The sequence below is a fragment of the Ptychodera flava genome, chromosome 22, assembly GCF_041260155.1.
Source record: "Ptychodera flava strain L36383 chromosome 22, AS_Pfla_20210202, whole genome shotgun sequence".
NCBI lineage: Eukaryota > Metazoa > Hemichordata > Enteropneusta > Ptychoderidae > Ptychodera > Ptychodera flava.
In genome coordinates, this window is record NC_091949.1 from 33,366,181 (window position 1) to 33,384,023 (window position 17,843).

The window sequence follows — 17,843 nt, forward strand, 5'->3', positions numbered from 1 at the left end:
TGAAAAGTGGTTTTATAATGCTAGTGCGCCAAATGTCTGGAAACTTTTTGAATTAAAAATACTATTAAAGAGTTTTGTAATTGGTTTCAGAAGGACAGACTGACCACTTATTAACATTTCATTGATTATTTTATCATCATCTGGCGACTTTTTCTTTTTTAAACTGTTTAATTGCCTTCATGATTTCAGTGGAAGTAATATCCCCATTCAATTCTTCATTAATTCCTTACTTTCTAGCTCCTTTATAATTTTGTCTAATTTTGAACTATGGTTATATTTCTTATTTTGATTTGAGAAATGCTGGATCCATTCCTCAACACTTATACTATTACTGATATCATCATTTGTTGGTAAGGAATTGTTGGTTTTTAATTCTTTCAATGCACTCCAGAAGTGATCTAAGTTACCACCATTCACTTCCGTGATATTATTTAAAAGATTCTCCTGGTACATTCTCTTTTTAGTTCTAATTAACTTTTTATACTCCTTCTTAAGTTGAAAATAGCGACCTCTCACATATGGGTCATTTGGATATTTCACAATCAGTTTACCCATTGCTCTAACTTCACGTTTTATTATAAAACATGATTTGTCATACCATCGACGACCTGTTTTCTTTTTCACATTGCCTTTCTTTATAACTTTATGAGTGCAGGTTTTGAGTGACATGTCTGCAGCCGTGTAAATTATATTATTCAAGCCTTGTACAGCATCATCAATATTACCAGTCAAATAATTAGTGTGTAAATACTGAGTAATTTTGTAATGTCTGTGCTGATCATGGGTATTCGAGGGCTATGGGCTACGCAGCACTGCACTGCCACGGGGCATGGCATGGGGCCACTCATGGCTCGCCACAAACCATCGCGTAGCTGCAGTTGTAGTAATTGCAGCTGGAGCAACCATACTTTATGAGCCTGGCGAAGATACAAATTGTATTAAATGGTCAGTACTTGTGAATTATTTAAAGCCATATATTAGGCCTATTTACTTTTGTGTGAAATATTAAAAAGAAGTAGGCAGGCAATGATCGAGAATTAAAACGCAATATTTCAGATCTCTAATCCCGTCAAATTGACTTATTCTTATTTTACTGGTCAACGTTTATCTGTAAACAATTCTATAAGCAGCTAAGCAACATACATATCTCTCTTATATATAATTTTTAACAAAATTTTCTTTTATTGAATGTGGGTAAAACCCTCAAACATATTATCTGTACAGCAATAAAAAATCTACTTGTGATCTATATTTCAACAACCACCTACTCTTTGATATTTCTTCTTTACTAGTACTATGTTTAATTAAATGGCGTTCAAATCGAACATTTCCGTGACGTCATCACTATTCCTGTCACGTTTTTCAAGCGTCTTTTTTGTTAGTGTCATCCACAGAAATCTTCGAGAAGAACTCTGGTCGACCGTTGCATCTCCAAGCCAATATCTGTGGCACCAATTGCAGACTCATGTTGACCAAAAGAAATCCCTTTCTGCCGGGTGGGGGCGGCCTGAAGGATGACAATGTTCTCTTGTGAAAGGACGCACAAATGTGAATCACCTGGGCCTGGAAGATATTACAAAAACAAAGATTAATATACTAGTGCATCCATGTCGTCGGAAATTTTGTAAGTTCGAGCGTTTAGCCTGTTCTAGCCCTAATGCACTTCCTGGATGCGTTTATTGCATTATATGTTATCGGCCAGAATTTTCTAACTTTGATGACAAAATCGGCTGTCGCCCCTGGAATAACACTTTATAATTCAGTGTCATTCATTTAGACATTAGAAGGAACAACAACAGTTGGAAAATTCGAAATCACATGACCGCTACATCATTGTTTCATCGAAAGAGAACTGCGTTGTCGTTTTAAAGTTCCTATGGGTTCTGGATCCCAATCGCGTGTTAAAAAAAATCCGAGTATTTCTCATTACGGATTCTGAGCACCGCGACAAGTATTTTGCGGCACAGATGAAAATGATCTTGTGTAATGAACAAATGGTAAAGCACGTCCAGATGAACAAAATCTTCAGGACACAAAACGTGTACACTGCAGTGTAAATAAAATAATTCCAAAATAATCTTCTGTCTGATATATTAATACCGGTATTTACGAAATTTAACATCATTGCGGACTTTGCGTCAAAAGATCTAGCGGATTCTACTGGGCATCCACGAATTTTAATGAAATCGTTAAAAGCATGACAGATTAATGGTATCAAGCATACATCGACTCGTTCAGAAAGCTACCAGAGCACAATACAGAGAATACACCATTTTATATTGTTACCACGTAAAGATAGTATTGTTTTATGTGTGTTTTGTGATTATCAACTGTAATCCCTTTATGATTGAAATTGACATCAGATTCTGTCAGGAGATTGATGGAGATGTATTGTACCGATTTATCGTTCTCGATAAGCAAAGACGGCATAAACATTATTCTTTTACCTGACTTGTTGCCCCCGCGTGTAAAATGGACCAGTCCAACATCCACTCCTGTCCGGGAATAACGAGACCACAGATAGTGGCCGCGTAATATGGCACATAATATAGCAGATACATTAACATCTAAAATATAAATATAAGGGGGAATTTTATAGCTTAGACTTATAGAGCTGAAGTGTGGACAAACCAGTAGACGAAAACACGTGAACGAAAACTCCAAACGAAATAAATCAAAACAATTTAACAAGCTAGTATCTTAGCAACCGACAAATGAATAAAAGGCTAATTAACTACTATAGCTATTTAATAAAAAACTAATTAGTAACTGTATAAGTTGGCATACCATAACTCCAATGAATAAGGTACTCAAACACACACGTACGCATGCTTACCATTGACATCGTCCACAAAAGCGGGTTGAGGACTCATGACTCAAGACAGGAATTTGAAAATCATTGTTAAAGGGAGGGTGTCGTCGGAACTCTGCTCAAAGGTTGCCAGGGACCCCCACGACCCCTACGATGTAAACACTGTGGCTATTGGATATGGATATGGGTATCGTAAAATGTAAATGTTGCAGCTATGTTTCCGTGATGCATCTTGATATCATGCATAAAATACATTGTTTGTAAACAAGAAAGTCGCACACGCGCAGTTCCGACGACACCCTCCCTTTAAACAGTATGTTTATAGAATTAATCAGGAAAACATGCCTCTTTTGTTATGCACACAAATTTCACTTCAGATTAATATTTTACATCACCTGTATTCGAGGATAGCCGACTGGATCACCAATGTACGGTTCAAATCTGGCTAGATAGCCTTGCACAGACGGCCATGTACAATCTAAAGCTGCCTTTAGAGAACGGAAAAAATGCCTCTGAGATTTTACAAACTTGCATGGAAACAATGGATTCCTACCAAATCGCCAATCCCTTTCAATACTATGTACAGTAACTGTGCATGAAGCAACAGAAAACAGCTCAGCAGCTAAAACGCAGTCCAAGAAATGTCTACGTACGATATCAACAAGTGCATGTCTGGATGCGACAAGAAAAAACAATTCAAGTCAAAATGCTGATAAACCGGTTTATTTCGATCAACAGAATTACCAAAATAATCTAAATTTGCGAATGATATGTTGAATTCCATTCAATTCCTTGTTTTCAAAATATAATTTTGTTGATTTTTCTGTGAGTTATATCAAAGAATGAAAATTAATAAAACTTACCAGACCTCGAAGAGAAGCTATGAATATCGCGAATAATAAATAAGTGATTAAGAGAATATCAAGCGGCCTGGTCAAGATATCCTGTTCTTGAATAAATTTAACCTGACGAGAAAAACAACACACACAAAAACAAACATAAACTGATTTCTTTTTCTGATACACATTCTCAGGTCCAATTTATGTACTCATAATAATTATTTTTATCATTCATAATGGATTTGTTTGCACAAACACGTCTTATACATGCATACCTTTACGTGTATGATAAATGCCGATGTTTTCCGGAATAATCCACACACGAAAGCTAATCAGAATCGCTGTATCATATCGTTGTATTTATTTTTCCGAAACATCCAATGACAGCTACTGTATTATATTTCTCGGAGACTGTTTCAACAACTGACCTGCTCTTTATTCAATTTCATTTGTCTTCTGGGTCTCCTCATGAGCACCATGGCAACGACGACAGGCACTATCATATAAGGGATAGTCAATAAGTAAGACATTTTGACGTCATCAGAATATTTTCCGATGACGTTGCCGAGCAGAAACACCAGTACAATGTTGGCCATGGATCCACACCAATACAGGCCGAGGTTGCGATTATCTTGGCTGCAAGAGGAAAGAGACACCGGTATAAGTTCGGCAGCAAACAGAATCCGTCATCGTCGTAAACCTGCTCACCTCTTTGCGGCATCTGGTGCACGCGTTGATTTTGCTGCAAGGAAACGCCAATAATGACCAGTGTAATTTGCAAGACCGGGATTACCGCAAGAATCAACGAATAATGCTAAAACTCACTGTTCAATGGGGCAAGCTGGAGTGGGAAGATATGTATCCTTAATTTATAAAATAAAGACACAATATTGCTAACTACACGCGCATGTGCAGATACGAAAAGATTATAATCAGAAATTTCAAGATTGTAGGAACCTGCAGATGTGTACTCACTTTTGAAGACACCGAATGGCCAGAACAACATACATAACCAAATGTACCGTACCATCGTAGTAGCAAGCCAATGTGCAATGAGCAGTCTTCAAGTAGGGCTCACCCTGGAACATGAATATCAAACTGAACGATTACACACACCATCAAAAGTTACTGACAGGTGTCTGCTGTCTCCGGCTGTCAGCCGATATTACCGGGTCGATGAACATGTAAATGCTGTCGCATGGTACTACAGCTTCTACACACTGCTAAATCTCTGACTTACATTTCACAGTCAGTTTTCTTCTTCTCCAACCACTGTTTCCACATGATTTCTCGCATTACACATCTGATCATGTCATTTTGAAGTTAGCAAGATGACGTACGACTGCTTCAATATCAGTCGATCGCCTCCAACTTCCATTAGCGGTAAACATCCACTGTATACTCACCAACCAACCTATTCACGCCACTGGCTGTCTGAAAAATCTACATATGCATTGCTCCATAAGCTGTTTCTTAAAGCTATTTTTTCAGAACTTTTGTTCCGTGGTTTCCTTACACTTTCTGCATATTGAACCCCTAAACGGTAATTTAATGCCAAGCATTTAACATATCAACACAACCTATATGAGCATAGTCTCCATTGTTATTGTTGAAAATTGTTTTCAAATCCGGACTAGAATTCATTTGTAAACAATAACAATGATCACTACACACATACAAGCTGTGTTGACAAAAGGAATACTCGAAATTTCAGCATGACAAACGGATTAGGGTCAGACACGTTAGTTGATATACAGAAGCAGAATACTGAAAAACTTGCCACAGGTTACAGCTTATGTCCCTTTCATATGCCTTTGTAAATAGCGAGTAAGTAAAAAATGAAAGCAAATGAACAAAAGTAAGAAATGTTGGTCAAGTACACAGAGCATGCGCAATAGGCCGTCCGCCAATCGACATGTTCCAGGATGCATCTTTCATAAAACTTTGAATGTGTTTGCGTAAATAGCCACCATTTTGCATCACCTCTTTCAGGTAAACTTCCATAAATCCCTGAATAAATCCGTCAATCTCCAAAGAAGTGATAAGATCAACCATACCGGTGAAAGCGAATAGTGTGAAGACTGGAAAAGATAATGATAAAATACATGAAATAATTAGGTTTATCTGCGCACTTTGACAGGTACGGCGGAAAGGTTGAGTCTGCAGCAGGACAACTGACTGAAAATGTAGCTGTAGAGAATGTCAATATTTGATGGGTATTGAGAATGTACATTACAAGTGCGAAACAATGCACAACTGCAATCTCTAATTGGCTCAAACTCTCAGCGGACTTTCAAGTTCCTCAGAATGAATAGACGCTCGTATATAATTACGTTCTCGATATGAACACTGCGCTGTAACCCCCTTCGGATAGCTGGTTTACGCTGTACGTGTATGCAACTTGAACTGTACTGTTAATAATGAGTGTTGACAAGTAAGCTGTCCGAAGAACAGTAAATCGTATGCTTATGTACAGGTCATGTGTAAATATTCCCACCGAACACCAAGCTTTGCTGGTCTCTAATAAGCAGAAATGAACATTAGAATCTGAAGTTCGATATAAACTGATTTGAAATTTATAACGTCAGAATATGAAGAACGTTAAAATTACATTTACTAGTAATCACGGAATAATATTAGTTTAGATACTGAAGATTAAACATTGTTTTATCGTAGCGTGGGTCTCTGCTAATCAACACTGAATGGCAATGCTGCCTGGGTCAGGTTGCAGTTGATTGGTTTCACTGTAAAGTTACCGTACTACTGTTTGTTTCGTTTAAAATGATAATTAGGTTTGGAAAAAAAATGAAATATAGCATTGCCATAGCCAAGAGTATTCTTCTTTCTACAAACATATGACGTACATCTCACTGAACAAAGCCAGTCTAAGTACTCTTCTCAAACTCCTTAATGCGCATGCACGGCAAAATACAAGGAAAGACTATCTAAACATGAGCCTGAGAGGAGTCACCCTCCCACGATTAAACATTCTTGAATGCTGTTTAATTAACCTGAACTGAAACATCATTCCCTGCAAATAGGGTTGAACTTTGAACTCCATCGTAACCTTGCAGCGATGTCACCACCTCTCAAAATACCATGTAATATTTCATTGTGAATATTTGCTTATGCTGATCAAGGTGAGTTGTTCCCTATCCCGGTTCCCTATTCCCTGCCACACAATTTCAACAGCTCCGAACCCCATGTCAGCCCTCACCGTAGTAAAGAGGATCCTTTGGTCGACTTCTCTGCGCTGATAGTTTGCTGGCCAAGAAGAACAGTAGTCCAATCAAAGCCATGATCCCCACAGCAACTCCGAAAACGACCCTGTGATCATTGGTCTGTTTCAGAATGTAGTTGTAGCCATAAGTAATCGGAAAAGCCAGGAACGGGAGAAGAGCGGTACCTAACGGAGAAAATATCATGTTGGCCGATGAAGTACCGAGTATGTGCCCCCGATGTACGTTGTGGAACTACAGACATGTGCAGATGACAGGGTGAACTGAAGCAAGGTCAAACCGGCGTCGATTGGTACTAAGGTCAAAGGTCCTTATCGGAGGTTACTTTACCTGAGGTGAGGAGGGCCCACCACAGGCACTCGCAGTGTTCAGAGGATCAGAGTAAGGCCCCAAAAGAAAAGGATTTGTTTCCCTTTCTCTCGCGCTTTGATTTCGAGTAGCCGCGTAAGCCTTTTTACTAGTCATCATGAAAAACTTAATATTGTAAAAAATGACAGTGTGTTACGCACGGCGGAATATGTAATATTTGTTATCTTTAGGATCACATGCACACAATGTTCTGAACAGTTCTCACCGTCATCATGCCTCATGTCAGAATTATTACTTGTAAACATTCTTGTTTTGTTTTTTTCCTGTAGGTAGTTAGATCTTATAAGCTCCCGCGTCGCCGCATCATTTTGTAAGAGACCAAGGATGATGGTCCGCAAGATCCCGAGCGCCTGTGTCTCAGGCACAGTCGCTTGTGATGAGGTATACATGGCAAAACACATGCCACTTTTCTAGTAAATCAACCAAACAATAAACATACAAACAAAACCGTGATCACTAGAAAAAAAGAAGGGAGAACTGTATGATATATACAAAACAAAATCAACACGAAATGAAAACTTCACACGGGAATCCCTACTAATGCAAAAGTAGTTATGATGTGTGTAGTTGACTCCTATACAATGCTCCTGAACAAGCAACTTATGTTTTCATCTTGATACAACAACAGTGATTGGAAAAGTTCACGCGATTCATGCCAACCTTCATGGATGTGAGAAAGTGCGTATTTTTTAATGTTTACATAATATAAATACACAACTGTTAATATTTTTTGTTAAAATGTTAATTTTGTGTGACTTTTTGTTCAATATTCGTCCATTATGAAACCTCTACTCAGCAGCATTATTGTTTTTCAAGTCCAACCCTTTCAGTCCCATAGTGACAGTACTTGCAAGTCCCCTGACGCACCCTAATAAGCCCCTAGAGTCTCTGCCCGATGTGTCTGTGAACGCAGCCTTATTAAACGGAAAAGCTACGAAAATATATGAGGATATGCAACGGTTTTGAAGTGATTATAATAATTTTCAAGGTTTTGACATGTCCAAACTTTAAGAAAGTTTTTGGAGGGTCAAAATTTATTAACTAATTAATTATGATAGCCGTTAAAGTCAGCAGCTGATTATCATGCATATTTGAGCCGCTTGAAAACGAACAAGATGAAAACCCTGTGGGTACATGATTCACCAGGACGCAAACGATCGTGAGAAATCGCCCTCTAACGACGGCAGGACGGCGATGTTACCTAATGTTGGCAATTTTATTGAAAGTTGACGTAATGTTTTGTATCAGCAAGATTACAGTCAAGTGAAAAGTATAAAAGTACTCTTTCATGATTTTTATCAAAAGGCCAGCGAGTCGAGATTTAGGAAAAGGCATTATTATGTTGATATGGAAAGGACAGACTCGCTGTAAATGCAGTAGTGTGATCGTCACGGTAGCTGCGAGAGCCAGCTGTAAGGTAGATGCTAACAGACGACGGTCACCAAACGGTAACAGTATCTTACTGAATGATTGTGAAGTAAATGGTGACCGAAAGACCACATAAATATCGAGATATGATGAAATTTTCATCATGATAGTTTGGTTGTTGCATCGTGAGATTAAAAGTTGGTCATAACAAAGTCCGATGGGTTCAATTTTTAGATATGAGGTTTTTATCAACCAGAGTCTCGATTGATTTTATGATTTAACTGTCACGTATCCTCTTATCGGTTTGAGATTACTTTACTCACAGACTGTTAAATCCTTTGAGGGGACCGTTCGCAATATTTTCAGTTTTAATTTGCTATAGAGAATGCACAGCGATTTTTTCAAATTTCAAGTATTACGCAATTTCCATTGCACTTTGTGTTGGTAACACTCAGAAGTTGTCTTATTTTCATTTTTTTCCATTTCAAATGTTCGTAAAAATAGCGGTGTTTGTATGCCAAATTAATCAAGCTTGAAAATGTTAAAGCGAGAATGACATATGTGCATCCAATGTAAAAATCTTCAATGGACTTTAAATTGGACAGGTTGTCGTATGGTCCTCTATTCTTTGTATCTTCGCATTTACATAGATGATATTCTATTTGAGGTTATGGGGAATGGCCGATGACCATACGGACCGGCAAAACAGTATTTGACAAATTTACATATTCATTACAAAGTGGTGAACCCATTCCCACATTGCATCATGAATAATTTATTACCATTATAAATATTGGCTTTTTAAGATTCGAGCTGTATCTTAGTACACGACACGCCATCATATCACCAGGTTTCATAACAAAACATAAATTTAGCACTTCTAAAAAGGACTTTTCTAATTTAAAGCAATGAAGAAAAGTACCACTTCGGTCTTTTGTTACACAGTGAGGCCACCATGTTCCACAGTTTTCCCCTCATGCTCTGCCGTTGGTGGCATAATGTTATGAAATAGTTGTTACAACCGTTTAAAATAATGGTATACCAGTGTTGACTTAAAGATGAAAAAAACCTGTTCGATGTGTAAATTATGAAACTTTCACAAGGCAGAAATTGCGTCACACTATACAGCTATCGCCTCAACACATGGTCCCGTTATCACTTTGCACACGGCTCGCTAACGACTCTCTATTGAAAACAAAAAAAAACGAAAAGCAGGGGCTGTTCTACCGCCGAGGTAAAAAGTCTACGACTAGAAGCCTGCTTGGTCAGTGTTATCAGTTGTTGTTAACTCTGCGCAGTTACTGTTTTAGCTCGGATTAATTTCCTGAAGTAAGCAATGGCGACTGCATCTCTTTTATCTGCTGTTATCGTCTGTTTAGGTATGTATGCATACTATGACGTCGATCAATCCATTCTTTTCTTTATGATTTTGTTTCCTCGAAAGTGTCTTCCATATCAGTTATCATTTTGAAATAAGATTATTACGAAACATGTATTGCTTCAATACTAGGTTACCTATTTATCTTGCTTGAACTTCATCTGTTCCCATAATTCATGATGAAGTACATCTGATCACAGCCGGATATTTGTCGAATCGATAAACTTTCCACCGTCTTCAATGTAACTGTACTGTAACTAGGAAGAACATTTTGCTCAGGTAGACAATTCTGGTTTCATGAACATCAACGATAAAAAATTCAAATTTTACCATCTGCTTTGGTCGATTGAGATCATGTGCAAAGTAACCCCCATCTCTCTCAATCAATGGGTCCCATGGTGGAGTCAACGCAGCACTTTCTTCAATATGCTTGTCATACATGTCATATATGTCATATATATATATATATATATATATATATATATATAATTCTTCACGTGTCTATTAAAATGTCTGTTAATTATACTATCATACAAGCTAAAGGATTAGATATTTTATGGTCAAAAGCGTGACTGTTCGATAAAAATAAAATAGGTAAGGTTTCTTCCAAGCATCTGGCATGGAGCTGGATTCATGAAATGCATGCCACGTAACACAATATGATCTGTGATTGGCAGGTAGGGGGCGTCGGTTTTGAGCCACGAACTTTTCAATCATTCGTACTTTTTTTCGTACTTTTTAACAATCGTATCGCATGGAGGTAAAAAATACATCGAAACGTGTTTAAATTTTATCGTGAAAATGAATATTTGAACCCTGGTACCCATGATTCTGGATGGCGTTAAATGGTAGCTGGATTAAACCAACTCCCGATAAACAGTCCATAATCTTTGCATCGAGCGATTTTCGTCTGCGATTGCGCATTATAAAGCAGAAATGTCTCCAGTGTGATAGACTGGTGTCATAAGCAACGACGCCAAGACACTAACTTATCAACACAAACGATCTTTTTGCGGGATTTTATAAATGCAACATATTTACTTGATAATTAATGCATAAAATATATCCAGACCAGGATTATTTCCGATTGTTTTTTAAAATAAAATTATTTTATAAAATTGCCATTTCAACAATTTTTCCCATGAAACAGATGTTTTGAACGCGAGATGGTCGCTTCACTTGGTGTAAAAATAGTCACGGACGATTTTGTACTATTTTCATCCGGTCGTTTTTAAGGGATCGGGTACACATTTCTGACTTGCTATGACAATGATGATAACTGTTGCTTGTCTAGATTTATAATTCCAATGTTTGTCATATATTTTAACCAAGGAAAAGATACGGAATAAATGCTAGGGCCACAGAGGTTCATCCATTAATTGTGAGAATGTCACAAAATGTAATGCTTGCAGCGTAATTGGTGTAGCTTATATATAAATTTGATGTGGAAGTTTGACCATTGCCCGCAACTTAGGACAAACAAATCGGCTCTGCCCGCAGTGGATCAGACAATTGAATGTATTATGACAGCGACCGTCGATACTCGTTCGAGATTAATCGTGCTTTTTTTACTTTCTTTTATTTTCAGTGTGCGCAGCAACAGCGAGTGATTGTAAGTATATCAAGAGATAAAATGATTCCAGAAATAAAAGTTAGTTACGGTCGAAGATTCAATTTATCGAAATTTGCACCAAATGTATTCTCGTCGTACACTAATGTTTATATCTTCACCTTTTACAAAATTTAATAGAAGACACTAAGAGATTGTACCGCCCTTCATTGAATTCTGTCGAATAGCCTGAGCACGATTTCTTATTCTACTCCCCAAAACATATTGAGATACTCATTATTTAGCACGTCAACTAAGCCTGCACATGTGTAGAGTACATTGTTATTGTTGACAGTTGAATTCTGGTCCGTACTAGATTTAAATATGAACAATAACAGTGCATTTTACATTATGCTGTGTTGACAACCTAAATAGTTCAAGTGTTAAGACAATGCCCAAGGGAATAGAACAAGAACTGAATTGATATAGAAAACGAAAAAGGTAGTCGGTGAAAAAAATCACCAAAGTTTACAGTCTACTTTCTGGCCCTCTAAGACTTCACTATATGTATATCACTTTCCAACGCCTTTATCAAGGCTCAACCTTTTTGGAAATCAGTCAAAATCGACCCGACTGTTTCTGAAGACAGAATTTATTTCTTTCATTTGTTTTAATCAACAGGTGACACAAGGTACGCCTCGTGTATTGTAATGCCAAACAAAAATTACGAAGGTCCACAGGTTACTGGAGAAATTAAATTTTCCCAGAAGGTGAGTGCCAATTAAATCTGTCTCCAACATTAGAAATCCATATGACTTAAAATACCCTTTGTAAGCTTGTAAAATTAATCAATAAATTAATGGGTTTTTTTGCATTCATTTTTAACAGAGAACTTCTTCACCAAAGTGCTGAGAATTGTTATATCATGTCTTTTTCGACATCTTTTGGATGCACTTTCATTCAGGGATGAATGCCCGTAAAAGTCTAAAACATGCTTCTGAACCGTAGCTTTATTGCTCTAGCTGCCGGATAAACATAGAAATCCGTTTCATACGTTTGTTTCTGTTATAATTAGTTCGGGTACCAAAGAATTGAAGAGGTCGTGGTTGAAGTTGAAATGAGCGGGTTTGACCCCTCTACGAAGCTTCACGGATTCCACATTCATCAATACGGAGACCTTAGCAATGGTTGCCAATCAACAGGTGGTCATTACAACCCATTTAACAAGAATCATGGCGCCCCCACCGACGTAGAGAGGTAAACCCCCAAACTCAACTTATTAGTGATGGAAGTTCATTATTAAACTAAAATCTATATAAATAAATTCAGTGAAAGAGAACTAAATAACAGCAATGATATTTTATCTATAAAGATTTGGTTTGATTGTTTGTATACATGTCTCTCCTACATCTTTGTACATCTCTGTCTCCCCGTCCACCAAATCGATCGTCGCGTCTTGGCTCATCCGTCAATCAATTCACCAATTGATCACCCGCCCAGCAATTTATTGATCGTCTATCTATTCACCACCCACAAACTCACCCGTCCAATCTCCTCGCACTCTAGATCTGTCAATCCATGCATCATTTCATCCCCTCCCTCCTATCCATCCATCATTCCGTTCGCCACTCCCTCCATTCCACTGTGACTCATCCATCGAACCCTCTGAATTTATGTTTTGAGTGAGTACATATCAACGACTCATTATTTTACAGTTCAAGTCCAACATTCTTGCTTACAGTGGAATTTCGATTTATCTCGCAGACATGTTGGCGACCTTGGAAACGTGGCGGTTGACTCAGCAGGAAAGGTCAGCACCGTGATAAAGGATTCTCAAATTACCCTAGGGGGTAAATACTCGATTCTTGGAAGAGCCGTTGTGGTAAGTCTACAATCTCTACCTGGTGGGTACGAGTTAAAAAATTAAGGTTATATGCGCCTCGATGGTGAAAGACTTAAACTTTTGCTTAAACTTTCCTAAACGAAACTTTCAACCACTCTCTTACCAAATCAACAATAAAAATCAGGGGTCACCATGCAAATTTTTGATCTTGCGAAACAAATTACCCAACATTTTACGATTTTTGAAATTCAAAATGGCCGCCATCGCTGTGTTAACTCTATGGAAAAAAAAATTAAATTTTATATTTTCGAAAAACTAAGACGGTGAACTTTTTCCTTTCTCCAAGAGCTTTAAAATGAACCCCCACAAGTGGTAGATCAGAAAAGAATTGTAAAAGTTTGAAAACTGAATATCTGTCCCCGAGGCGCGATCTACCTTAACATGCAAGGGCAGAAGAAAAATTGAACTGTTCCTCTTTGGCCATTTTGGATTTTTTCTGGGTTGAAGTTAGGTCAAATATATACTTCGGCATTGTAATGATTTGGTCTGCATATTTTTATTTTTGCTTTCCTTCTTTGAGCCCGTGGAAATGCTTTGAATTTATTCTGTCAACACTGCCTGTATAGGCCTATGTCATGTCTTAGGCTATTGATGTGGGCACTCTGTAAAATCTTAGACTTCAAGTCATCAGTAACAACGTTATGAGTGGGAGATTTTGCTGGTTTGTAAAATGCCGTAAACAGATGAAAAAAATCACTCAATCGCTGCCTCTGTAGCTTTTCCAAAAAATCCAGGAAACAATAATATTTCTTTTTCTGGCCTAATGTAGTACAGTTTGCTGTGAAGTTTTACGGTTTGACGTTTATATATATACCTCCTGGAAAAATGTGTGCAGTTATTGACAAATAAGCTGAAGTGTCTACAGAGAATATCGAGTTTGTTTTGTCACCTGTCAGACTCTATACCAGGCCTGAACAATTTTAGGTTTGCTACTTAATACAGCAAGCGTGCGAAATTGGCTGTTACCGACAGAAAATATGACGATTTCTTTTATTTGAGCGTGTGCTTGTTGGAAGATGTATTGACCCGTGATTGTTTTGCATTTTAACAACATCAGTGGTCACAAAACCCAAACTCATCATTTCTATGAGCAAACTAGATATTTTTAAATAGAAATGACGGGACTCTAACGTAACCAGGAATAAGCCCTTCTTAAATTATTCATAATCAAAGCTTTTATAATTAAGCTGAGCAATGTTCACGACCTGAAGGTAGTGAGTATAAAAACTACAAGAGAGGATAGACAGAAGAAAAGCGACGTTTTCAGTTCAGAATAAGATGTAGGACAGTATTATCATAATGGATAGGGTGAGGGACAGTAATTAAAGTGCAGAATATATTGTCCTTCACCGAATTATGCACTATTGTCCTTCGGCCCTAGTTTGCGGTGAAATATTGCCCTTCACTGTGTTGTGTAGTGGAAATGGTGGCCATTTTTACTGATAATATTGTCCTTCTTCCTATATTCTGGACAGATTACGCTGCCAAGTCTGCACAGTCCTTTAATGTCCTTCATTTTAATCTGACCCGGTATGAGGACTAATATACTGTATCGTATGTTGTTTTCAGGTGCACGAGGGTGTTGATGATCTCGGCAGAACAGGTGGCACTGGCAGTATGACTACGGGAAATGCCGGACCCCGCATGGCTTGCTGTGTGATCGGAATTAGTCCGGCGCCATAGTAAAATCCAACGGGCGGAAATAAATCGTTTTAAATAAAATCAGCATAAAATTTAACCATTTCAACATGAAAGCGTGCTGCGTAATGTGTTTTGTAAACAACTGCGGTGATTGATTTCACTTGCTGTGAACTCAATTACAATCTAGCAAGATTTGAATGACAATTATAACATCTGGATGTTTCTGACTCACAGCTTTACTAGTTGCTGTCATCCTCTACTACGAAATGTGTATTTACTGTTTCGATTTACCTATTAAGATCAAAACGTTTTCCAAAAGTCACTGTCACATTTCTGGTCACATGAATATCTCTCAACATGAAGACACTAGCCCTGATTTCTTTGGTCATGATCAGACGAGCCAGTCTGTAATTTACGCTACTTAGAGAATAAAACGATGAAACTGCGATATTAGATACTTTTCATGTCAATTTTCTGTGTCTATCTGACCTATTTTTCAGCTTTCCCCTGCTTATATGTACTGTAATAAAATCTGTGATTGACTCATAGAACTCTCAAAATTGTGGAAATGAAATGGATAATTCAGAGTAGATAGTCTGCAGTAATCTTCCCTTTTCGTCCGAGTGTCAGGATGAATGATGAGATAACGTTTTCTTACGAACTTGGATTCTGGCTGATAAAGTTGTCAAGTTGCTTAAACCAACAGACCCTTGCTCACCTTGACCGTTATAATAATTGACATGTTAATGTTCCCTAACAAAAATGGGAAGTGCTTAAACTCTAACGGCAGTCCCCTTCATTGCGTGTCGTATTTTGACTCGGACAGTCGTCATGGCACTCTTCGGTAGATTTGAGCCAAGTCTTTGGGCATACAAATATTACAATAGAATAAATTGGAGGAATAAAGTCGAGCAGACTGTTGGGTCAGTGGTATAGGCTGTTGCGTGGATGTACGATGGACGTATTGGCTCACGCTTGGCTAGCCAGTAACTACTGCCGAGAAAAGCCTAGCGACTTGGGGCCAGCCTACCTTTTCTGCGTAAACTAGGTTTATATGTCTACTCCACATGGGATCATATATCTCCTGCCAAAATACCATAATTTTTGTTATTTTAGGAACCGGGGTCAATTATTTCAGGAACTGGGGTAAAAAAACAACCATCGATTCATTATTTACAAGGGTTGAGTTTTAAACAGTTTCTGAAATGAAATACTGATTATTAGTTGAAGAGGACACAGTTATTACGTTCTGATTAAATCAGATTGTAATGTTATTCGCGTTGGAAAGGCGTTGAGGGCGTACTTGTGATTCTGAGGAGGAACCGAATTCAATTCCTCAATATTCCACATTTCTGGAAACAAATAGTCCGTTCAAACATTCAAAATGAAGAAAGCTATGATATTCCAGACTCTGATAACTTTAGTCTCACAAAGTGTGATGTCAAAACAAATCACTTCATTTGAAATTTAGTTGATAAGAAATGACATGCAGTCGAAGATCAAATTGGTCAAATGTGAGCTGAGAATCTTACTTTCACCAACGATTACAAAGCTTCTTTGTTCGGTCTTCTTAATTCAACAGGAATTGTAAAAAAAAACACTGAATGATTCATAAATTGGAAGATTTATTACAAAGGACTAATCACACGAAGCATGGCAAAAATTAAATTTAAGTGATGGGATATGCTATCATTTTTGTGGCAAAGAACAAATCCTGGAACACATCTTATCTGACAGAAACGCACTGCCATTTCGTCAGAAAAACTGAATATTGATAACAATACCAATATCAAAAGATAAGATAATCAATTGCAGAATTGAAAATGATAATAATGCAACATCAGACATTATATACGCTATCACTTCCTAAAGTAAAATACACATTTTGGTTTATGAGAAATTCAGCTACTTTAGAAGAGATTAAAGTACTCCCCAATAATATATATGCTATGCAACTAAAATGCTATCTCTCTTTATGGATGAATACACTGTATTTCACTTCTAAGATGATGAAAAAAAATGATGATTTTATCGAGAAGTTTTCAAGCATTGCAGGAAAAGGATGCGCCCTGAACTTTCTACTTACATTGAAAATAATATGATATAACATTAATGAAAGTTGTTATGCATTTTGAGGTCAGCTAATTGCTAATTTGCATATTCAGTGTTCTGTGTTTTCAGATCACAAGGGTGGTGCGTTACGTAAAATGTACTTTTAGTTTTCGAACTTTTTTGTTTTTTAGACAAAATAATTTTTCGTACCCGCTATTTTGAGAGCCCCTGCATCTGTGATAGGTGTATCGCCACATTTCCCTTAATAATTTACACTATAAGCTTAGGTAGCCATTGAAGAAATAGTTTCTTTCCTGACGTACAGATCTGCATATCACCTTTCTGTGAAAACTTGCATATTACCTAGTCAGCAGACTTTATTGAAATGTAGGACAAAACTCGACATCATATTTCAAGAGAAAGGTAAAAAAAATACACAACTAAGGACAGTTGGTTTGGTGATCTGTCTGGTCAACTTCTGTGCGATCACAAATAGGTTGCAGTTTGTTCTGATCAGTGATGTAGTCTCTCGTCACCACGTTGCATATCTGAATTACCGATGCATTAAAACGTTTGCTTTCTGTTGTTCATGTGTTGGTATTTGATTACTATGAGGCAAAAAATCCTAACAAATTAAACCAACAAGCTGGAAATAAAAATGCCCATCGCCCAATCATTTTGTACGGTACAGAG

The 17,843-nt window shown here is 37.5% G+C and overlaps 2 protein-coding genes across 3 annotated transcripts; one reads left to right on the forward strand and one right to left on the reverse strand.

Moving 5' to 3' along the window:
- Positions 1-822: 822 nt before the first annotated feature.
- LOC139123238 (transmembrane 6 superfamily member 2-like) lies at positions 823-10,308 on the reverse strand. 2 transcript variants are annotated; one of them, XM_070689366.1, is made up of 8 exons: positions 10,143-10,308; positions 5,635-5,732; positions 4,627-4,730; positions 4,080-4,287; positions 3,676-3,777; positions 3,208-3,300; positions 2,448-2,567; positions 823-1,563 (listed from the first exon to the last, which is right to left on the reverse strand). In XM_070689366.1, exons 2-8 carry the CDS (start codon positions 5,704-5,706, stop codon positions 1,363-1,365), a joined length of 900 nt encoding a protein of 299 aa, XP_070545467.1. In that variant the 5' UTR covers positions 5,707-5,732; positions 10,143-10,308; the 3' UTR covers positions 823-1,362. The 2 variants fall into 2 exon arrangements, with proteins under 2 accessions (XP_070545467.1, XP_070545466.1); XM_070689365.1 differs by lacking the exon at positions 10,143-10,308 and adding an exon at positions 6,869-7,285 and having other exon boundaries at positions 824-1,563.
- Positions 9,838-15,568, forward strand: LOC139123239 (superoxide dismutase [Cu-Zn]-like). Its single transcript, XM_070689367.1, has 6 exons — positions 9,838-10,006; positions 11,594-11,617; positions 12,236-12,324; positions 12,630-12,811; positions 13,319-13,436; positions 15,027-15,568. Exons 1-6 carry the CDS (start codon positions 9,964-9,966, stop codon positions 15,138-15,140), a joined length of 570 nt encoding a protein of 189 aa, XP_070545468.1. The 5' UTR covers positions 9,838-9,963; the 3' UTR covers positions 15,141-15,568.
- The last annotated feature ends 2,275 nt before the right edge of the window (positions 15,569-17,843 follow it).

Bases quoted from the DNA above. Each gene is read 5' to 3' on its own strand.
- LOC139123238 (XM_070689365.1), bottom strand. From the start codon at position 7,076: ATGATATTTTCTCCGTTAGGTACCGCTCTTCTCCCGTTCCTGGCTTTT. The intron at 4,288-4,626 runs GTGAGTACACAT...TTCCTCTTGCAG, and splicing joins GCCATTCGGTGTCTTCAAAA to CCAAGATAATCGCAACCTCG. The intron at 2,568-3,207 runs GTGATGTAAAAT...TTTATATTTTAG, and splicing joins TCGGCTATCCTCGAATACAG to ATGTTAATGTATCTGCTATA.
- LOC139123239 (XM_070689367.1), top strand. From the start codon at position 9,964: ATGGCGACTGCATCTCTTTTATCTGCTGTTATCGTCTGTTTAG. The intron at 12,812-13,318 runs GTAAACCCCCAA...TTTATCTCGCAG, and splicing joins GCCCCCACCGACGTAGAGAG to ACATGTTGGCGACCTTGGAA. The intron at 13,437-15,026 runs GTAAGTCTACAA...TGTTGTTTTCAG, and splicing joins TTCTTGGAAGAGCCGTTGTG to GTGCACGAGGGTGTTGATGA.